Genomic DNA, 24307 nt, shown 5'->3' on the forward strand with positions numbered 1-24307 from the left:
TACAAAGGAAGAGAGGTGCATTTTGGGTAATCAAGTGGTTATTGAGTGATTAAGCAGTGAACACAATGTTAACACAGTGTTAGCTAACCATTGCGTTAAATTGCTTTTGAACAACAGAATTTAACCACTGCGTTAGCTAATCAAATGATTAAGGTTTAACACATAGTTATCCTTAACCACTGTGTTAAATTTAACCACCTTTTGAACAACCGGACCCAGACATTTAAATAATCGTCAATTAAGCAGTAAAGGACAGTCAATTATTAATTCTTTCAGTGAATCATGTTCAATATATTCAATTTACCGAGACATTTTTCGGTAAATAAAAAATGGCGTTCCTGCACTGAAACTTCACTTGATTTTGTCTTTATGCTCAAAATATGTATGCATTTATATTTATATATCTACTTAATTAACTCATTTTGTATTTCTCTTATATATTTAAGGAACATTATATAAACATTTGATCTGTAGATGTTTATTAGTAAAGCATTGTTGTCATCTCTCTCGAGAGATGACACATTAAGTTTGTTACCCGGACATGAAGCCCCAGTGTAAGCTGCCATTGATAAGCTGGTGGTCTGGCAAATGACACGATTTCTAAATATAGAGATGTAAACAAAACTGCTAAATGACAAAGAATGGGGGCGATCTGTCAAACAGGCCATTTTAAAAAAGAAAAACTATACACATTAATCATAGAGAGTCACAGAGACAGAATCGCTTGGATAGTGGTGGGTCTTCAGAATACATGCAGTTATCTGATCATGGTCAGCATGGTCAGCGTGTGTGTATCAATGAATTTATTCTCATAAACTGACATTAAGTACAGTGTAGAGACACATTACAAATATAGTTAAGCATATGTGCATGCGTGAAACAGAAAAAGTACAAAGTCAAAAAACTAACAATGACCTAACCAGGAGAGCCAACTCTCTCACAGATAATTTTTATAAATTTACACAGTTTTATCAATTTAACTGGTTTTTTTTTGTATCAGAATGCACTAAAGAACGGCCAAGGCGTGGATCAAAGTATTTACAGAAAAACAAAGTGGCGGGTCTTCAAATAGGCTGTTACGTAAATGATGGCTAGCGCGTGTGTATCAAAGTACAACATGGCATCGATTAGATCAGCCAAGGCGTGGATCCAAGAATTTACAGAAAAACAAAATCAAAGTAAATACTCGCATTAAAAGTTTAAATACGACTGTTGATGTCGAAAATTTTATCTTTACGTGTATCTTAGTCATTCAATAACTTGATGCCATTTTTAAAAATATTTTTTTTTTAAACAAATAGTAAATGTTAAAACTACTGGCATTGGAAGAAAGATTAATATAATCATCGTGAGTTTTTACGCATGTCTGCACTATTCTTTGTTTTTTGCTCTATAAAAAATAAATGTCAGAAATACAATATTGTTACCTCTGTATAAAAGACGCAATTTCTTTACCCGACTCGTATTTTGAGAATTTATAATTATAAAGCACCTGCAATCATTTTCTCTGTGTAATTTTAATTGCATTATTGGTAAATGGCAAAAAGCAATCAAATCGCGTCTCTTATTCTTGAAATATTATTATATAAAATGATTGTTTCCTTGAACAGCCTAAATATCAGGGTTGGTAAATTGGTACTCTTTCAGATAATTTGTAAATGCATAATTTTAGCTTATAACGTTTAAATTTTATTACTGACCTATATTTAAATGCATGTGAGGGTTATTTCTTTGGATAAGCCATATATTTAAAAGTGGAAAATCTTTCGAAATCAACTGAGGGCCGGTGTCGTATAGTGAGACTTCTCCCATAGTGAGACTTCCCCCGGAAGGCTGGCTATATAGTGAGATATCCCCCGGGAAGACTGGCTATATAGTGAAACTTCCCTCCGGAAGATCGACTGGCAATAGAGTGAGACTTCTCCCGGGGAGGTCTCACTATATATTAGCCTGTCTCTCCCCCCTTTCATAGTGAGACTTCCCCTCAAATGTAGTTTCCGGAATATTTTATTTCATTGTAAAACAATATTTTTCAGTATATGAATAAAAGTCTCCATTAATTAATAATTAAAACATCTTAATAGCCTTTTAACAGTTTGTTCTCCAAAAATAATTTTTGGATGACATGTACATGTATATTGATGTGAGATAACTGAATGAAAAATGTACGTTTTTGTTACAAGTATACATCTTTCTTTACTACATTGTGTTTATTGCATTCTCCATGAAGGTTAACATAAGCAAATTCCAAGAGTCCACGAGTAATGATCTCTTAAATGTTAAATGTATTTCTTTTGATAAGAATCATTTTGGAACGATTGATTTACTGCGCGCGATAAATTTTTATGCGCACTTCTACATTTATTCATACATGTATCTATTTTATAAGATCATAATCAAAATGCAAATATATATACATCGTCGATGTAAATAAAATACAACTGAACATGGAAGGGGGAAGCCTAACTATGGTCGTTTAAGGGGGAAGGCTCACTATATAGTAATTCTCCACCCCCCACCGGGGAGTCTTACTATATATAGCCAGGTTTCCGGGGGGGGGGGGGGGGGAGTCTCACCATATTACACCGGACTAATTCAGGTTAGCTAGGAACGCTAAGGTTTTACCCATCTTCTTGTATAACAATTGTTTACAAATTTTACGAATACTGCTCAGTGGTAACACTTAAACACATATACAAAAAAATATTTGAAATTACTGCAAATGTCCACTGAAAGGCAGCTTGCCTCTCCCTTCCCCCCCCCCATTTTTTGTTGCAACATATTCATACCCCTCCCCCCCCCCATTGTGTTTTTCGAGAAACTCAAAAAGTTTAAATCTTCCCTCCCCATCCACGAAATAAGAATTTCGAGTTTGAACACCCCCTTTTTTTCCTAGTGTTAGATTATTCAGATAAGTTGTAATTTTTTTTTCTGACTCCCCCCCCCCCCCTTTTTTTTTGGAAAAAAGTTCTTCTGCTTGTAATCGCTGAGGAAAAAAATGTTACATTCCACTGTCTATTAATGAAGCCAAAGAGATGACATTTCAGGCTTTCTGGAAAGCCAAACTTGTATATGTATTGAAAACGATTTTTAGTAATATTTTATTTAGTATGAGTGGTGTCTCACTCAAAGTCTGCCTATAGTACATGTTCGATTAAGACTTGTTCACTTTTACCAATTTACCTTACACTCCAAGCTATAAAAAAAAAATAAAATAAAATCTTCTGCAAAGTTCGCTAAAGGAATGTTAAAACATAATTGTCGAAAACATGTATTATCGCTTCATAAATTGTACAATCTGGTTACCATTCTAGCAAGTTGGGCGACGGCGTAGTCACACACAGGACCAAAAAAGGCGTGGACAGTTCCCATCTGATGAAAGTTGTTGCCTTTGATCACTCCAATATTCATGTCAAATTTGGTGTCTGCATACCTGACGTTAAACTTGACATCGGGAAGTAAAGTATTCTGGACATGCGCAATTCCCATTTCTAGTGCCGGAAGCAGTTTACCTGAAGAAAAAGGGTATCGCGTGTCGTTTGGTAGCAGGAGCGCTATATTTACCTCCGTCTCACACTTCACAGAGGAAACCATGAAAGTCATTAGACACAGTATTAACATGGTGTTTTAAACTATCCGAACAGTTTATAGACTGTCTTCTACACAATCAAATTCATGGATAAATAAAGAATCCAGTTTAAAACGTATATTATGCGATGTCAAATTATGATTTTTTTTAAATGTACTTATTCCAAATTCTATAATTTTCATAGAATACACAAATTCCACATTCCTATCATAACAAATGCATGATCATGAAAACAATTCTTCAACAGGACGAAGAGATAACATGAACTGATATTAGCTCAATAACATAGGCTAAAAATAGACGGAAATAGATGCTGGGGAAAAGCCGTTAAGCGAATGAACTTTTCAGCGGAGTGAGGGGCTCCATCAGGGATCAAATTTGTGTGTATAGATCAGAGAGTGAGAAACACGAAAGAGTAATCAATTTGATTGTACAATGCAAGTGACGAGGGATATTCTTCAAAACGTAACAAGTAAAAATTATGTAATAGGTTGAAAATATATTTGGATGTGAAATAAAATGGATTTTGATGAAAAGAAGTATTATGAAAATAATGGAGCAGATTTTAGAGAGAAAACATATATGATAGGCAACTTAATAAAAACAGGAACGGTATCCGATACAGAATTTGCCCATGTCCATTACTTATGAATATAGATAAATTCTTTGTATACATGCACACTTTGTATTTTTTAACCATTAAAGTTTAGAAGGTTTATTAAATTTGTTAATATGTTTTCTTTACCCTAAATGAACTGTGATGAAAAGTTCAGTTTATGCCCTAACATCCGCAGCAAACGTTTTCAAAGGGGATGGGTGCAGGACAGGGGCAGTCCCAAAAATGTTGTGACAAGCAATTAAAAAAAAAATAAATGGCTGACTCGAACATCTCTCTTACTCTAACTTCTCGGCATTTTCTTACTATGGAAGAAATTGCCAGAGTTCGACAATACCAGGCCACGAAGTATCAAGGGGAGGGGGGGGGGCTGCCCCACCCACCCGCATTTTTCTATACATAACCTTTCCTTTTACTGTTGAAAATGTTAAGTAAAAGACTGATCCCCCCTCCCCCCTTACGTTTTTTTTTTTTTTAGTTTTTTTTTTAAGTATAGTCAAATCAGGGTAATGAGGTGATATGTGAATTAATTTTTTGAAAGAATCGAAATCTATATCCCGAATATGGACCTTTTTCTTTTGCTTGCTTGGCAAATTTTTCAAGTAAGTTGCATTTCTTCCCGTCCCCTCCTTTCAAAAACGATACAAAGTTCCTGAATTCTTAGACTTCAAAAGGAAAAGAGGTCAAGTAGACTATACATGAAAGTGCCCCCACCCCTATTTGTACGGTCCTGTCGCATGACTCAGTTTTACAATTTACCCCACCTCTGATGATTTTTCGATGAAATTCTGGCCTATGATTGGTTGAATATCATCTGTGTGTGTCATCAATGTTGGACAATCATCAATAATTTTAACTTTAAAATGTTTGTATTTTTCACATCAGACGTGTTTAAATATGTTATTTGAAGTGTTGTTATAAATTACATTTTCGTTTTGTTATAAATGTCCATTTGTTGTAAACTTAATTGTTAAATGTTCTGAATTAATATGTTTTGTCTCTGATTTAAAGGGATAATTTGTTATACTCATATCCATAGGTACTCTGTTATACGTGTATCCGACATATTCTTGAGATTTCTACTTTTGAATTGTTAATATTTATTTATCAGAAATTGTCGAATACATTATTTTTACTGTAGTTATTTAATATACAAATGTTTATTTGTTATTGTTAAATGTTCAATAAAATTATAAACTTCAATCTGAGTTGTAAAGACACTAATATACCCAGGTTGTAAGCTTGCATGACAGTAACTTAAACTTTATAAAGCAAAGCTATTTAGTCATCGGTTGGGTAAATACGTTACATAGTCATTTAGTGACCTGGTACGGGATGATACCTGGTTAGTATATTTCATACCTGGCGAGGCGAAGCTAAATCATCGGCTAGGCAGACTGCCTAACACGAAGACTAATTGTCTCAAATAATGTAGATATGCAAGCCATCAAAATCATTAGTCCATGTGCATTTATATCTTATTTCGTCATAGGTTTAACGCGGCGCGGCGAACGAGAATTGAACCCCGGCCTCCAAATAACGAAGCGAACGTCCTAATGTTGTACCATAGTGCGTACATTTGAGATTTGATAAAATCACAAAGATTCTGATGTTTATTTATTTTTTTTTTTTGAGTTTACTCAATTTATGTCTTACGTATACACAGGTCCATGTCCAGTCTATTATTATTTTTTTTTAATAATGTCCTTAAAAGATTTTCCGTTGTGGGAGAATAATTCAGCACGTTTCCTTGTTAGTGCCTCCTTTACAAGGATCTTGTTCGAGCTTTAAATTCCTTTTTATGAATTTATAAATGATTATGAAATGAATTATAATCGATATTACAGGGACGCTGATTTTTTTTATCTTGAATATTGGTTTCGTGTTAGGCAGTCTGCCTAGCGGATGATTTTTCTTCCGGTCAATATCCTAGTTTATGTCTTCAATGTCAAGATTATACTTCCAGGATGATTTATACGTGTTTTCATACAGGTTTTCTGGAATGCCATTGAAATTTAAACAAGTACCTCTCTAGTATTCTTCCATGTCGTCCATTGGTGTATTCAGGTTTTCAGTTTCGGACTCAAGTTGCGTAAACTTTTCGCAAACGTGTCTTTGAGGTTGATGTTTAAAAATTTGGATTTTGAAAATTATAATCCGCCTATTCTTAGTAGCTAATTCATCCTTAGAAATTTCAGAAAGAGAATCGAGTTTGTAAGGATCATGGCTGGTTACAATGATTGTTATTGTTAGAATAACTTTGATCCTTTATGAGCAGGTTTGCTTTACGATACACAAAAACATGCTCTACGTATGAACAATTTCTAAAACAAGTTGATGAAACAAGGATATCAACAGTTTCTTTTAAATTCATCATTTCGCAAGTTTCATGGTCGATACAATGACCTTGTCAGCACACACAAATTTTCATTGAATCAAATGCTGACTGACGTTTTTAATACTAATTGTTAGGCCATTATTTATACACTGAACTGTTTACGGTTTTCCGTGTTTTCCCGATCGCATGACAAGGAGCACACTGCTGGTGTGACCGGTCGGGAGGAGACGCTCACTCATCCATGGCACCTGATCCCACCTCTAAATTTTGATTTCCGTGTTTGCTCTGCTCCTAATTTGTATCGTTTTATTGGACTTGTGAGATTACTGTTCGGTATCTTCTTATTTACTAAAATCTTATCGAGGTAGAACAAGAGTTTTATTGCTGTAGAAACATTACCACTTTATTAGAGCTGCTAAAAAGAAAACAACATATACTTGTAACATTTGCATGCTTATGCTCACAAAATTAAGAAATTCATATCTATCCATAGCATAATTAAAAGGTCTACAGATTTTTCCGTTTTTTCCCCGATCATGACAAGGAGCATACGGCGGGTGTGACCGGTGGCAGGAGGTGCTCACCCCTCCATAGCACCTGCTTCAAATTTGTATCGTTTCAATGGACTTTTGAAATTAAATACTGTTTGTTATCTTCCTATTTCATTTACTAAAATCTTATCGAGGTAGAAAATGAGTTTTATTGCTGTAGAAACATTACCACTTTACTAGAGCAGCTAGTCTACATGCCGCTTATTTGATAAAAAAAACATATGCTTGTAATATTTGCTAATGCTCACAAAATTACGAAATTTATATCTATCCATAGCATAATTAAAAGGTCATAAATGAAGTCATTGGCACCAAGATTCTGTTAGAACTCTTACGTTTTGGCTCAAAGTAGTATACCCAGGTCTCATCACCAATAACTAAATTATCAAAAGTCTTTGATATATTTTGGATACAGTTTTAATACTTTTTTTCAACACGGACTCTTTTGTTCATGCTACCACCTAATTCTTATCTTTCTAAGCTTTGGATTTTTTTTCTTCAAAATACCATGAACACGCGCTAACGACAAGTTTGTCATCAAGCCAATTGCTTCACAGTATATTTTGCGTCTTTCTTTAGGATTTGGTGGATTTTTACGATGTTATTTTTGGTTGTAACATTGTTTTCTTTTTCAAGTCATTTTGAGTATAGTGTAATGAATACGCTATAAAGCAAGGTACACTGTGGCTAAGTCAGTGAAATTGAAATGAAACCGTTCAGTCATTAATCGAAATTTCTGTGAAATACTTTAAAAATGTTACTTCTCCTACAAATTTGGTCTAATTTCAATATAAATTGGCATATAAGTAGACTACACAAAGATACATATTTCTGTATATCGGATTTTGATTTCGATGAATGGTGTTGCCATGGTTTCTAAAATGAGAAATTTCTGTGAAATACATTCAAAACTGCTACTCCTCCTACAGTTTTGGTTTGATTTCAATATTACTTGGCACACAAGTAGACTACACAAAATACATAATTCTGTGTATCGGTTTTTCATTTCGATGAACGGTGTTGCCATGGTTACAAGTAGATTACACTGACATACATAATTCTGTATATCCATTTTTTGATTTTAGTGAAGTGTTGCCATGGTTACAAAAAAGCTGAAATTTCTTTGACATACTTTCAAAACATTTCTTGTCATCCGCGTGGCGGTGGTAGAACATTTGCTCTAGAGTCGGAGAGTAAGGAGTTGATCCTTACGTCGCGGGTTCGAATCCCACTGTGGGATATGGAGACCGGTCCTTCGGATAAGACCGTATAAACCAATGTCCCAGGTCGCCGTAGGTGCTGGCACGAAAAAGTTCTCTTACTGCTCAATGGCCCTGAGTGCCGAGCATTGGTTAAAATTTGCAGCTCTCCACTGGCAAGTGGTGGCGTCTCCATTTGAGTGAAAAATTCTTGAGAGGGACGTTAAACAACAAACAAAATATTACTTCGCCTACAGTTTGATCTGATTTTAATATAACATGACATGCAATTAGCCACGCTGAGATACATAATAGTCATTATTTTTTTTTTTGGATGAATGATGTTGCCATGGTAACTAGAATCAAAATGTCTCTAAAATTCTTTTAAAAGGCTACTCTTTCTACAGTTTTAGTCTGATTGCAATTCACTTGCAACAAAAAGAGAGTAAAACAAGGATTATTATTTATTGCTGTTGCAAAGTTTCAAGTCCAAGTGCTACTTTTCTCTTCCTTTGTTATAAGTACAAACCAGTAGAGCTACCCTCTCAACAGAGACGTCTGGTTTAAAGTTTTGATAGTCTTACATGAAACAAAATCAAGGTACTTTAATTTACATTGTTTTTACAGATGAATCAGATTTTTGAAGACTTCTAAATACCTATATATTACTGGGAGGGTTGAAGTGGATGACTGGACTTGCATACATTCCCAGCAGTAACCGTGAATCAGCTAGTAGTGGATGAAAAAGTATGTCTAATTTTATTGACATGCAGGCTTGTGGGAAGGCCCTATGAGCATGATAAAAATACTACTGATGATCAAAAGCTCATTGAAGATGAAATCATGGCTACAACTACTTCATTTAAAGAGAAAAGTAAAAGTTCTGTGGGAGAAATTTACAAGAACGATGATGCAACTCACGAAGAATTTGATAAATATGGAGTACTTAGGGGTAGCAATACTTCAGAAATTTACATCAGAAAGGTTTCGCAATCAGGAACAAGCAAAACAAGAAAAACGGGGGGAAACACGAGTTTTTAACAGCTTCAATGTTGTTGACGCAATCCGACGTTATGTCCCTCCGCATTCCATCAAATGCAGGGAACTCACTTATTCAAGAATCGTTTTCAGTAACGAATAACTATGAGGTTACAAAAGCTGCTAAAGAAGATGACTGAATAATTCAATTTGGAAATGTTTTAATTGAGTAAAGTATTGACAGTAAATTAAAGCGCAGGGCATGCACTTCTCAGATAATATTAGTTAGAAAGGTGATCTTCAATATCAGAAATTTAAAACCGTTAAATGAAGGCAGAAGACACATGTGGGCTTACCTGACACTGGAACATTTTGATGCTACTGTGAAGGCAACTCTCCAAACTGCAGCTCCTGAAAACGAAGATGAGGAATTTCTCCAAAAACCTAGCAATGCTATTAATTTGGGATATGATCTGAAGAGACTCGTTAACTTTAAAGTAGGCATATCAGTCAAACATGGGGACAAGAAAAACAACGAAGAGGCAGAAAATTCACTTATTAATTAATTTATTTATTCATTAATTTATTTATAAATTTATTTCAAAATACGGATATAAATTTAATTTCTGTGGTAAAATTTTCAAAATTTATTTCAAAATTAAAGATTATCTCCCTCATGCATAGCTCTAATCCTTCAACGTATTTGGCTCTAGTCTTTTGGCACCTTTTTCAGCTCTTCCAAGCCTCTTTCATTTAAATATTTCGGATTTCCAACGTTTCGGCTTGAGCATCACCGAAGAGACATAATTTGTCAAAATGCGCATCTGGTGCGTCAAAATTGGTACCGTATATGATTTATATTGAGAACCATGAATGTTTTCTGGCTTACAAAAGTTAAAAAGCTTTTGGGACAGGGGAAGTAAGAGAGGTGCGAAGAATTGCCGGATCACAAAGACAAAGGAACAGTGAGCAACAGTTTAAAAGGTGAAATTTAAAAAATCAAATATGAATAATCATGACTCTGCAAATTTCAGTCATGTTGCAAATATTATCATAGCCAAAGTGGTTAACTTATGAATAGCAGGAAAAGAACCGGAGAATTCGACCTTCTTTGTAGATAACTGAGTTTATCTAAGATTGTTAACATTAATGTAGATGTATTTCAGAATTTACTGCTGAATTAAGATGTAGAGTTTGGTTTTTAATGAAAATGCTGATTTCTTAATTGTACTGTAGATAACTATCAAAACAGATTGATTGATTGTATGTTGTTTTACATCCCGTTCGAGAATTTTTCACTAATATAAAGACGTCACTATGTACCGGTGAAGGGCTTCAAATTTAGACTTCCTGTCACTCAGGACCATTGAGCAGTGAGCGTTCTTTATCGTGCCAACGCCTACCGTGACACGGGGCATCGGTTTTTTGGGTCTCATCTGAAGGACCCGCAACGTTCACTTAAAAGTGCCATGTGCTTGGCGAAGGAACAGTTGCTACCTATTTTTTTTATTATTTTTTATCGACTTATGTCAGTCGCGACCGTGATTCGAACACACGACCTTCCGATCACGGAGCGAGCGCTCTACCGACTAAGCTACCGTGACGGTGTGTTTTTGTTTGAATTCTGAATGACTATTAAAAGACTTGTCCCATGTTTCTCAATTACTTGAAATTAAGAGCGTATTTTGTTCCTTATGATCATATTTTATAAATTTCGTGTTTTTATTGTGGAGATAACGCGGTATTTAAACATTATTAAAATTAAAAAACCCTCACTTAAAAAATCCAGTGCATTACTTCTGACAAGACCTTCCGGATTTTATTATGATATTTGACTGAATGACCTTGATCATGAAGTTTGAGCTATAATCTTTGCCATAACTGCTATCACAATTTTTTTTTTTTTTTTAATTCTAATTGATATTATTTGCAAAGTAAGATTTCTCTTTTGTACTTTTAATGTCTTGCACTGCATATTTAGTTTAATGAAGATTATTTTTCTCGACATTAATAAAATCAATTGCAAGAACAAAATATAGAAAAATGTTCACAAATCCAGCAGAATCATCGCATGGCTTAGCACCAATGACGCTTTCACCTGCAAAAATGAATGAAATGCGTATGAAATAAGAAGACGATAGAACACAGGCAATATGAAATACATGTATACACGATGGAAATTAAAAGAACGAAGACTGCAAGGGTAAACTTGTTGAATTGTTTTTTTAAATATTGTGTATTTGCCATATTTGTCAACTTTTATCTTTTACAGTTGATATATGAAAATGAATATCTTTAACAGGAAAAATAATCAGAAATTGACACATGGAACCTGCAACATACAAAATAAAATATTAAACTTACTAATACAGAAAGAATTCATATTTTTTGTCAATTATATAATGTTTATTTACTTATAATTTAAATGCATTGATATATTCAATATTTCATTTTGCAGTAACTTTATTCTGTAAATTATTTTTCTTCTGGCACAAAGCACATAAGATAATTTGACACAAAATAAACAGAAATGCATGATAATTTCAGTAGACGTGCTGCATGTGGTGCATATATAAACATGCATATATAAAACTATTAACAAGAAACAGGAATACCAAAGAACAACGAACAAAAAATAAAAAAAAAAACAACAAACGCACATATATTATCAAAACACATTCACCCTCTCGCATACTTTTCATAATACGTATTAAGATCGCTTTCATTATATACTGAATTGAAATGAAATGCAATCAAATACTGAAACAAAACGATACTTTGATTTTGACAGATTGTATGTTTTATGTGATACTATCAAATATTACAGAATTAAAATGAAAACATTATTTTATAACAGCCGTTAGCTAGGAATTAGATATTTTCTTTTACAGACCGGTAAACACAGATGAAAAAACAGAACTTACCAATTAATAGGGCAGTGGAGGTGTCCGGCGAGGTAGGAAAAGTTGTTGTAATCTCAAATGAAGTCTCTAAAAAAATTATTAAAAAAACTTGTGATAAGGTTACTTGCGAAATCAGAGACATTTGGATAATGCTGTAATTATAAATGTAGTATAATATGATCTCAAAATTAAAACAAGTTTTTTCATGTCCAAGATGGTTTGTTTATTAACCGTAAAAAGTATTTTACACTGGAAACCAGTTCAAGATTTAAAGTTTAATCCTTAAATCTAAATTGTTATGAATTGAAAATTCTTAAGGGGTAAAAATGTATATATTAATGATTGGAACTTGTTACATGATAATAACAATAAAGATGCCTTGTGTCGATGTTTTATTGATACCAACACTTATCTTTAAAGGCATTGTTGATTATCAAGACATCAATATTCAGAAAGAGGTTAAAAGCAAATTAATTGAAAGTCACTCGATATAAACATGAAATGATCAAATGAAAAGGAATTATGACAATTGTGACGTAGTCGCACCTATTGTGCTTGGCCATTGTGACGTAGTAATAGTCGTATCTGCTGGGGCAAATTCTGATGTTATTGTCGCACCTGTTGTGGTGCTTGGCCATTGTGACATAGTAGTCGTATCTGTTGTGGTGCTTGGCCATTGTTATGTTATTGTACCTGGTGTGGTGCTTGGCAATTGTGGCACGGTTGTCGTACCTGTTGTGGTGCTTGGCCATTGTGGCACAGTTGTCGTACCTGGTGTGGTGCTTGGCCATTGTGACGTTGTAGTCGTATCTTCTGTGGTGCTTGGCCATTGTGACGTAGTAGTCGTATCTTCTGTGATGCTTGGCCATTGTGACGTTGTAGTCGTATCTTCAATGGTGTTTGGCCATTGAGACGTAGTAGTCGAATCTTCTGTGGTGCTTGGCAATTGTGGCACGGTTGTCGTACCTGTTGTGGTGCTTGGCCATTGTTGTACGGTTGTCGTACCTGTTGTGGTGCTCGGCCATTGTGGCACGGTTGTCGTACCTGTTGTGGTGCTTGGCCATTGTGGCACAGTTGTACCTGGTGTGGTGATTGGCCATTGTGACGTAGTAGTATCTTCTGTGGTGCTTGGCCATTGCGACGTAGTAGTATTTTCTGTGGTGCTTGGCCATTGTAACGTTGTAGTCGTATCTGTTGTGGTGCCTGGCCATTGTGACGTAGTAGTCGCATCTTCTGTGATGCTTGGCCATTGTGACGTAGTAGTCGTACCTGTTGTGGTGCTTGGCCATTCTGATATAATGTAAAAAGGTGTTACTGAATCTATTGTGAATATTTCTTACTTTGATCGCTAAAATCGTCAATATCTAAACAGTTCATACAAATGCGACTGTAAATATTATTTATTTATAGTAGACATAAAAAAAATTGTATACTATAATCTCCGTGCAATATATTTATTTGCTATAAGACTTGAAACTTCCTTCTTTGGTTAAACTCGAGCAATTAAGAGAAAATAAAACAATGAACTACTCCTTTCAAAAGTGGTGGGACCGTTCACGGTAGCTTAGTCGGTAGAACGCTCGCTTAGTGATCGGGTCATGAGTTCGAATCTCGGTCGTCGATAAAAAAAATGGGCAACAACTGTTCCTTCGCCATGCGCTCGGCACCTTGAAGTGAAAGTTGCGGGTCCTTTGGATGAGACCTTAAAAAACGAGGCCCCGTGTCACGGTAGGCGTTCGCATGATAAAGATTCCTCACTGCTTAATGGCCCTGAGTGCCGAGTAAAGGTCAAAATATGAAGCCCTTCACCGGTATCTGGTGACGTCTCTATACGAGTGAAAAATTTTTGAATGGGACGTAAAACAACATACAATCAATCAAACAAAAAAAGTGGTGGTCATTTTCTTGATGAAGCTTGCATACTTTTGCTAAATCTTACTAACTGAACTCGATGTTCTAGGAGTTCAAGCAACGTTATATTTAACAAGATGCACGATAAGATAGGATACATTTACGATACGATAGGATACATGCACGGCACAACAGGACAAACGCAAAAAAACTGATAAAAGCAAAACACGATAAAAGCAGATTTTGATATGATAATGAATCGGTTATATAAATTACAGATACTTGTATACAAATCAGAATTGTAGCTACATTTACTTATTTTTTAATTAGTAAATGAATATCAGGGTTTTTTTTTAATTATCATAAAGCATGTGTGTATTTATTATTAAAAAAAGCAGATTTATCATTGGTACTGCACAGATTTTCATGTACCATCTGTAAAATATGGCTTTAAAATTAAATAACGTTTATTGGGTATATTGAACTGTTTTGTTCACTGGTTATTTCATTTAAAGAGGTTCGTTCCTGAGCTTCTGGAAAGATTTTTTTTTTCTTGACCTCTTTTTGAAAAATTCTGCATAATGTTTTAGTTCTTACAAAAATTTGGATTCTACAATTCTAATTTAACTATATTCAAATAAAACCCCATGATTACATTCCATACCAAAAGAATTAAGTGAGGAACTGTATTTTGTGGCGGAAGGCTTTTTAAAAGAAAACGATAAATTTTTCTCTTTTGAAGTATTTACAGTATTGTTATGTTTGGATTCCTTTTTTACATGCAGTCTACACACAGTTTTTTGCGCACTGAAATGTTTAAAGCTGGTCCTAAATTATATATTAAATTACTTGTCATGAATTCTATCATCATATTTGGAAAAATACAACAAATATATAGTTAAAGTCCTGGGGGAAAATAGCCTAAAAAAGCTTAAAATTACCTCTATTTTTGAAATATCTATAAATTAATATCACAGACCCGCAATTTTAATTTTCTTTTGTGATAAAAATAAGATAATTTTAACAATTCTGCTTAATTTTAGTAAAAATGTCGTTACTTTCAAATGATTTTATTGCTTATAAGATTTTAAATGCCAGAAAAGTGAAAGTTTTTGTGTGCAGAAAGGTCAAATAATTGACTATGCGAAGTAATTTGAAATTTTTGTTGTTGTCGCAAATGTTAACGTGACTATTCAAGTGAAAAAAGACTGTTTTTGCTCCCATAATTTATTTGGATAAAAAATATCAGAGGAAAAAGTTAATAAAAAAATAAAATATTTATCTGTTATGCATAATTACAGTGCAAAAATGTCATATTAAATGCTCCGTGGCGCCAAAAGAAGCGCATTGACCCCCCCCCCCTTTTGTTTTGATTTTTAATTAAGCTATGTGTGTAGACTTTTAAAATATACTTGATAAAAAATTCTCAATACTTTTGATAACAGGATCTAATCTCCTTAACATAAAAATTTAATGCCTAAAAAACACAAGCAGAGATTCATAGCCCAAAAATATCACATTCTTCCCTATTTTCTGACTTGTTACCAATACCTGTGCGTTCAAATTTACAACCTCATTCGCGGGATGCGAGGGTCGTGCATATGTACATGTTTTGACAAAAAATTCCAGTGACATTTGTTGGACTTTTCGTTTTTAGTTAACCTGAGCCAAAGACTCAAGTGAACTTTTCTAATCTAAAACTGTCTGTTGTCTGTCGTCGTCGAAAACTTCACATTTTAATCTTCTTCTCTAGAACCACTGAGCCAATTTCAGCCACACTTGGCACAAAGTATCCTTGGGTGAAGGGATTCAAGATTTATCACTATTACCTGTAGACTGTTAACAAAACATTAGTGCATCAGTGTCTTTTTTACCACATTTTATTACATGTACCTCTCACATTAACCTCTTTTGGTTTGTTATTTTTGTCTCATTTTTATTTTAATCTTTTTTTTATCTCCTACTTACAAGTCTAAATGATCATTAAAACTATGAAAGTACTTGTATTACGCAATAATAATTCTTGCATAATACCTTACATCATTTTCAGTGATCAGTTGTCAAAAGTGAATGGCAAGGGGAATAACTTCTCTCAGTAAAATGCAATTTAATAAAGGTTAAGACCATTAAGACCAGAACACTTTACCAAATAGTCCAAATGTTAAAAAATCTGGTAAAAATACTATTGCTCATTAACACTTTTACTCTGTTTGCCTTCTACAGCCCAGAAGCAAAGAAGATTTTCAAAGAAATAATGCATTTTCACTACAGATTCAACACAGCCCTTCTATAATACCAGAACCCAGGGTCATGAAATTCACAAATGTGGAAGGTGTACCGCTATCATCAAAACTATGCATGACGTTAAAGATTTTTAAAGAATTAACACATTTTCACTAGCCCCCCCACCCCCCCCCCCACCCCACCCCATCCAGGAGAAACACCAGAACCCCTGACCCTAGTCTTAAATATCATAATCGTGAAAACCGCCTGGAAAACGTCAGATATTTCGGACTACCCTACCGTTCACGATAGTTCAGTAGGAAGAGCGCTCGCTCCTTCATCGGGAGGTCGTGAGTTCGAATCTCGGCCGCGACTGACCTGTCGATAAAAAAATTGGGAAGCAACTGTTCCTTCGCCATGCGATCGACACTTTGAAGTGAAAGTTGCGGGTCCTTCCGATCAGGCCTTAAAAACCGAAGTCCCTGTCACGGCAGGCGTTGACACTATAAAGATTTCTCACTGCTCAATGGCCCTGAGTGCCGAGTAAAGGTCAAAATTTGAAGTCCTTCACCGGTATATGGTGACGTCTCTGCATGAGTGAAAACTTCCAGAATGGGACGTAAAACAACGTACAATCAATCAATCGGACTACACTGACCCTAGCACTACAAGTTATAAACTATGTACTTTGTTTAAATAATACCCAGGAGAAGAGAAGATTTTCAAAGAATACATGCATTTTCACTATACATCTATAATCAATAGAACCCAACCCTAACACAACAACCCCCGACCCAGGGGCCATGACATTCACAATTTTGGAAAAGCACCCTTGCTCATCATAACTATGTTCTTAGTTAGTTTAGCACTCAGGAGCGGAGATTTTCAAAAAATAATGCATTTCACTATATAAGCAATAGAGCCTCCCCTGAGAAACACCAGAACCTCTAACCCAGGGGCCGTGAAATTCACAATTTGGGAAGAGGCACCTATGTTCATCGTACCTATTAGTTTGTTAAGGAATGTTTTTAAGTTTTGTGTGTTATTGGTGTGTAAATCACAGACTTGCACGTAGGCATATTTTTCATGAAGCGCTTGCGTAGTTAACTCATGCCAACAGTTTGACTGCTTGATGCCAAGGTTAAAGAAAAATATATTTTAAAGATTGCAGTAATCAAAGTCCCACCCCTCAAGACCCGGGGTGGGTGGGGAAGAAACCATGTTATTCACAATTTTTGTTTCCCTTCACCAATAGATGCTTTATACCAAAACTGCAGCTTTAGGAGATCCAGAGAAGAAGTTGAAAATGTTTAAATTAAATATTAACGCACGGCAGACAGACAAAAAAGTAACGGATAGCAATTGATCTCCTGAGTGACTCAGGTGACGTAAAAAGCATATACCTGTCGAACTATCTATTGTACTGTCTGTTGTCTCTGATGACATGGAATCTTGACCTGCTGTAGTCAAAGTATCTGTAAAAGTATGGATTAAACATTATATAATATATTTTATATTGCTTCGAAAATAATAGTACATTAAAAACAATAGACGTAAATCAACGTAATTTATCTTCTGTGAATAAAGTACACAGTCTAACCAATGTCTTTTTATGGCACTATCTTTTCACTGCTTTCATGCTTACGGAATTCAGTGAAACTTTCTCCACGAAGACCTATGTATACTGTGAGAGGTTTATATGTTTTTCTCTACAAGCCAGTAGCATTTTAATATGTTAACTTCTCATTTGAATACACCCCTGTTTTTGTTGCTGTTCAGTCGAATACTGGCAAATGTACCACAAAGAGCCATAGCGCATTTGATAGGCATTTTCGCCTACTCTACTAGTGATTTCTTAAATACATTTTTTAACCAAAATTTTGTCATACAGTCTTAGTTTATACATGCGTAAAACCAAATCACACAATAATGATGTTTAAATGTTAATAGTTCCCTCATATGATAAATTTGAAAATTATCCAGTTTGTATAGAATATGTAGTAAATATTGAGGTATCCACCTTACGATGACAAACTGTTGCCAAAGACCACCCTTAACCAGAAAAACAACTTTTGAATAATTTTATTTGGATATGTCTGCACTTCATTCCCTTTCGATAATTTTGGTTAAAGGTGGTCTTCATATTGAAAATGATGAAAATATATATTAAATTTTTCTTCTCATATAATCGTAAGATTTAGTAATCTGTCTTAAATTTATCAACTTGACATCATTGACTTCGTTGGCGCAGCGGTATGATTGCTGGAATGTAAATATGGTGATTGCGAGTTCGAGCCCCACATTTTTCCATTTATGTTTTTTTTTTAAATTTTTTTTTCTTTGTGTATCTTTTCTACGTTTTTCTTTATTATGTTTTATAACATACACAATTTCAGACAGATATAATATACACATTACACTTTGAAAGTATCTCGGGAAAAGACAGTCCTTAACTATTTTATTAAAGTTTGCAAATTCATAGCAACTTGTTTTATTTTTATTGATTTTCTGCGTAAATCTTTTGTCTCAGAATTAGAGTATTGAACAAGTAAAATGATTGTCATTTGACATACTTGCAACACTCGTCCTCAAATCATATTAGATAGTTTGCTCATGAATTGAAAAGGTACAGTATATCTATAAATAGAAACAGGTGATTTCCTTTTAAATTCTTGAGTCGGCCGTGTGGTCGGGAAGGCAGCTATGGCTCTTTGAAAAAGTCCCGCAACCTTCCGACGAAATTGAATTTTGCAATTTAGGCAATTAGGTATGTTTTTTTTTTTTTGCTTCTCAGATACTTTTGGAGGCTCCCCATCCCCTTCGACACACACTCAGACACACACACACAAACTTCAAAAAACGTTGCTACGGTCCTGTTCTAATCATTTTTATCGACATCAATGTTTGCATCTTATCTATTTATATCAGTTTGAAACATGTACTTGACTTTTTCTCAACTAAACCAAACAAGAATTAATGGATTACATTAAGTTAATTCATTTTTAATATTGATCTTTAAGATTTTTTTTTATAAGCAGCTATGATTTACCCCAAATGTCGATATGTTTATTATAAAAAAATTACCATTTGGTAGGTATGTTCGATAATGCAGGCGGAATCCTTTTATAGATGCACTTCCACTTGTTGTTAACGTTATTGTAATGTTGTTTGTTCCAGTTTCAAATGTGCCGTTTGTAGAGTTCAGCAGTCTAAAAAAAAGAAAGAAAAGAAAAACACATTTTAATAGTAATGAGAATACAAATTTTTACTATGTGGACGAGTAAAATTATTTCTTCTTCATTAATTTTATTTTTTTTTTTTAGAACACGATTGTTGGTATTTTTTGGATGTAGTAAAGAGTTCTGATGCCGATATCATTAGTAATCACACTGCAGCTTAGAGCTCACTGTTACTCTGCGCATATTTCTTTTTCTACATTTTAAGACACTCTGCTGTCCTACAGGTGTCTTTTAATATTATATATATTTGCTACTTGTTGCCAAGTCTACATTTACGTACATGTAAAACCATGATAATTTCAAGTTGTTTTCCAATGTTGTATATTCGGTTAACTTATTTCCCCAATTCAATAGTGAATTAAATAGTAAATTGAACACGTGAAAAACATATCTTACTAATAAGGGAATAACTTGCCTTATGTAAATTTTAACTTGTTCCCCTCATATAAAGTATGCTTTTGATGTTGGATGTCTAATAATTTTCTAGGTTGTATACATGTAGATGTCTGCTTGTTGGTAGCGACTATGTATATTATTACTTTGAGTTGTCACGTTAGGTCTTAGGACAGCTGAAAATCATGCATGGCAACAGATCATTAGATTTTACGGCGGGGATCTGACATACAAATTCCAGAAGGCGGAGCTAACTAGTGGAACTGTGAGCGAGCTCATAAAATAATACCCTCAGTAGCAATGTTTTTGAAGTTTTCAATCAAATTATGTTGAAACGGTTTAGAGTTATTCCCCTTTTGCTACATTGCTTTAATTAAGAAATCATTGTAAATAGTGTAATTAACGGGTTATTTGATTAAATGATTTTACAATAAAGAACGTTATATATATAAAAACAAACCAAAAATAATTGTTTGGTTGAGACGAGCAAAGTATGCTCAGGAACGCTCAGAAACGGATTCTTGCCAGTGAAAACACTTAATTTTATTGATATAAAGATTATATAAGTAGCAAAATGGCCGATGGGTTTGGGTTATACAATTTTGTATCCAGTTTGCTGGAGACGATTTTCTATCAAGAAACGATTGTTATTTGTAAGTTGTTCTTGTTGACAAGGGTTGGATTGATTAGTAAAGGAAATACTAGATTGTATCGTCAATTGTCCAGACCTGGCGAAACCAGTTGACGTGTATAACCAAGTGGCTAGAATTCCCCGACGGCCTTTGTAGTCAAGTGGCAGGTATTGGCAAGTGGCCTTTGTAGAAGCCAAGGGGTAAAAGCATATGCCAAGTGGTCATTGTAAAGTCAAGTGGCGGTCGTATAGCCAAGTGGCGTTGATGTAGCCAAGTGGCAGGAATCTCGATATATACTGTTTACATTATACACTAGACAAGTGTTCTCTATATTTGTATATATTGCTTAAACTTAACACCAGGCAAGTGTTCTCTATATCTGTATATATTGCTTTTGATCTGTATATTTTGCATTTATTATTGTCCTCATAAGACTTGGGCATTAACCAAGTACGAGCCCAAGGAGATCGCCCGGGTCCCGCACGTTACAATGTAAATATGACGTTGAACTTGACCTTGGTTAAAATAAAAATACCTCACCCTCTTTGCATTAGTAATATTTCAGTGAAATATGGACATGCAATGTTTCTCCTTTAGAAAATTATAAACCTATTAAAAAGTTTACATTTTTTATCCAGTGACCTTGAGCTTGTTGGAATGAACTTGATTAAGATTACGACAGACACCCTCAGGTCATATACAATCCCTGTACCCAATATGAGCTTCCATTGATTATTCTTATAAAGTTATAGCCCAGACAAGAACTTTATCTTCTCTGCTAGTGACCTTGAACTTGCCAGAATGACCTGAGAACATGGTCAGTACACACCAAGCAATCCCTGTATCAAGTGAGAGCTCTAAGTAATTCTCAATTACAAAGTTAAAAGCCCGGACAAGATTTTTCCCTTTCTGTGACCTTGATCTTGCCAGAATGACACTGGGTCAAGGTCGTGACAACCCCGCAGGTCATGAACAATCCGTACCGAGTACGAGTTTCTCTATAGCAAAGTTATAGCCCAGAGAGGAATTTTATCCTTTTCTTTCAATTACCTTGAAATTACAGGAATGACCATGGGTCACGGTAACACACACCCTTGCATCGTAAGCAATCTATTTACGAGCTTCCAGTTTTTCCATTACAAAGTTTAAGCCCGTACAGGAATTTTATACTTTTCGGCTAATGACCTTGAACTTGCAGGAATGACCTAAGGTCCTATTCATTACACACCCTTGGATCATAAGCGATCCCTGTACCAATTATGAGCTTCCAGTGATCTCAATTACAAAACTATGGCCCAGACAAAACTTGTTACAGTTTTTTGGCCAGTGACGTTGCCCATATGACCTTGAGTCAAATGTCAAAACATTGTAGTTCATAAGCAATATCTGTACCAAGTATGAGCTTCCACTGATTCTCAGTTACAAAGGTATAGCCCAGACAAGATTGCATGAACACATGGACAATGTGATTTCTATATAAACTTCGGGGTATCAACCGCACTATTCCACACCGTTTATTTATAGCCGTTGTCAAGAATTCTAAGTAAAGGTATTCAACTCTACAGTGCCAAATGTATAAAAGACGCGCTTTTTTAAAAAAAAAGAAGTTTATTCGTTCATGGAAGTTTACCTGTAGCAGGGACTTTTTTGTAACTAATTGTATATAGGCCCCTCATGTCAGGGACTGTAGATGACATCTTTGTACTAAGGACACGCCCAACTTCTTTTGAAGAGAGGGTAAACTAATTGATGAAATCTGGACGATCCAGCAAACTTTTGGTGAAAGATGAGCTACTTCAGTACATTTTGCCGATAACAGCACAAAGCTGGTAGAGGACAGTTTCTGCAAGTTTTCTCGAGAATTAATGCTGAAATCGGACAAGTTGATAACAATTTTATTTCTGAACGAAAGCGAACTCTTATGAGTCAGACTCAGTTTGCAGAGAATGCGTTTGACAAGTACCTCTAACAGAAACTGAAAAAGAGTCGCTCGGTTCAAAGTCATCCCTAACCTTCAAAGGAATAATAGAAGAAGCTGTTTTTTTCTCCTGTCATAACCACAAACTAACAATTCAAGGCGCACACCCAAAACAGACTCCACTGTGTACACAGCAGTAGATGCTTCAGGTGTGTAATTATGAATATAAAGGTGAAAGAAAGGGGTGAGCTTCTTGCTTACGATCTACAGTTCAGTAAGCACGGAAATCTAAGTCAGCAACTCAAAAATGGACTCCGAAGAGATCTAGGCACCTGACCCCATCTCTGATATTGCCAGTGGTCAGTGTTGTATGCCTGTTCACAGTTCTGTATTGTTTGTAGGTTTTTATGCCTCAGGATCGAAAGATCCCGGGGGTATATTGTTTTTGTCCTGTCTGTCTGTTGTCAACTTTAACCTTGCCCATAACTTTTGATTGGTTGGAGCTTTTACTTTCATATTTCAAATAAGTATTCCTTCTGAAAAGACCTTTTTTCCCTATCATATTTGACCTTGGAGTTTGACCCACTTTTGCAAAATTTTATGAGACTTTAACCTTGGCCATAACTTCTGAACAGTTGGTGCTTGGGGTTTCAAACTTCACATGTATATTCTTTGTGACAAGGCCTTCCTTTGGATACCAACAACTTTGACCTTTTGACCTTGACTTTGGAGTTTGACTTACTTTTGAAAGACTTTAACCTTGGCCATAACTTTTGAATCGTTGGTGCTTGGGGTTTCATGCTTCACATATATAATCCTTGTGACAAGACCTTCCTTTGGATATCAACCACTTTGACCTTGACCTTTTACTTTTTAAAAACTTTAACCTTCCCCATAACTTTTTGAACAGTTGTAGCTAGGGCTTTCAAATTTCACAGGTATATTCCTCGAGACAAGACCTTTTTTTTGGTACCAACATTTTTTATCTTTTGGCTTGGATTTTGACTTGCATTTGAGAAGCTTTAACCTTCGCCATAAGCTACCGGTGGCATCAGTGTTTCACAACACATCTTGTTTTTAGATCGATTACTTTTCGTTATCTTCAGCTTTTCCCTATTGTTTGTTATCACTAAAACATTATCTAAAGTGACCTTTGAGTGAAGTATATCACTTAAAACTGATTATGCTTTTTAATTGATCAATATAGATATGCATTTTATACATAGAAAATGATTGAAGCGAACTAAAAATTTGTAATATTCAACTGTAACTATTACCTCCATAATTGTTGATTCATATTATTATCCACTACTGTGAAAGAATCGCAGCAAGGTGTGATTTCCAAATTTTCTATCTCTATTTCTATGGCCAAGTCGTAAAATACATATATATACCAGCTGCAGTTATTATTGGTAAAAGTCCACGTTGGGTAGTAAAGACTGTTTATTGTGCCTGAGGTGGAAATGAATTTTTCCGGACAAATTCCTGTCAATCAAGAAGCAAGTTATGAAATTCAATACGAATGTAATTAAATAAACTGTATAAATCTTATATTTAACCATAGAATGTCTACCGACCTGTGATTTACTTGAAGATTGAGACAATTTTGAAAACTTTCATCGTCAGGAGAATGAGAAAGAAGGCCGTAAGGACATATGATACTGATTTTGCTCATTCATGATTCATCAAATAAAAATTATTTGTGTGAAACAGATACTAATAGTACAATTAAAATTAATGTACAGAACATAGATAAATGAACTTACTCGAACCAAAAAACTTAACAATCAAAAATGCAAAAGAAGATTAAAACTTTCGAGTCATGTGACCTTACCCAATGAACCATGTAGACATCATGGCAGTAATTTTGAATAATC

General features: G+C 34.8%; 2 protein-coding genes and 1 long non-coding RNA gene across 3 annotated transcripts in view; 1 reads left to right on the forward strand and 2 right to left on the reverse strand.

Moving 5' to 3' along the window:
- Positions 1-3813, reverse strand: part of LOC133198806 (atrial natriuretic peptide receptor 3-like) — a 33474-nt gene extending 29661 nt beyond the window's left edge. Inside the window, exon 1 of the mRNA XM_061334788.1 lies at positions 3307-3813. Coding sequence (XP_061190772.1) covers positions 3307-3621 — 315 coding nt within the window. The 5' untranslated portion in view covers positions 3622-3813. The remainder of the gene's footprint in view (positions 1-3306) is intronic.
- The window catches only part of LOC133198813 (uncharacterized), an 801505-nt gene that overhangs the window by 298560 nt on the left and 478638 nt on the right, over positions 1-24307 (forward strand). The gene's annotated exons all lie outside the window — the stretch shown is intronic.
- Positions 13065-23897, reverse strand: LOC133199182 (uncharacterized). Its single transcript, XM_061335035.1, has 5 exons — positions 23708-23897; positions 19333-19457; positions 17652-17723; positions 13353-13464; positions 13065-13254 (listed from the first exon to the last, which is right to left on the reverse strand). The coding sequence occupies exons 1-5, from the start codon at positions 23725-23727 to the stop codon at positions 13065-13067; spliced, it is 519 nt and encodes a 172-aa protein (XP_061191019.1). The 5' UTR covers positions 23728-23897.

This window comes from Saccostrea echinata, unplaced genomic scaffold (genome assembly GCF_033153115.1).
Source record: "Saccostrea echinata isolate AGI-Se365-2 ecotype Australia unplaced genomic scaffold, CSIRO_AGI_Sech_v1 ptg000033l, whole genome shotgun sequence".
Taxonomy (NCBI): Eukaryota; Metazoa; Mollusca; class Bivalvia; order Ostreida; family Ostreidae; genus Saccostrea; species Saccostrea echinata.

Coding starts and splice junctions, on each gene's coding strand:
- LOC133199182 (XM_061335035.1), bottom strand. CDS start 23,727: ATGAATCAACAATTATGGAG. Junction 19,458..23,707: donor ATGAATCAACAATTATGGAG/GTAATAGTTACA, acceptor TCTTTTTTTTAG/ACTGCTGAACTCTACAAACG. Junction 17,724..19,332: donor TCGAACATACCTACCAAATG/GTAATTTTTTTA, acceptor ATACTTTTACAG/ATACTTTGACTACAGCAGGT.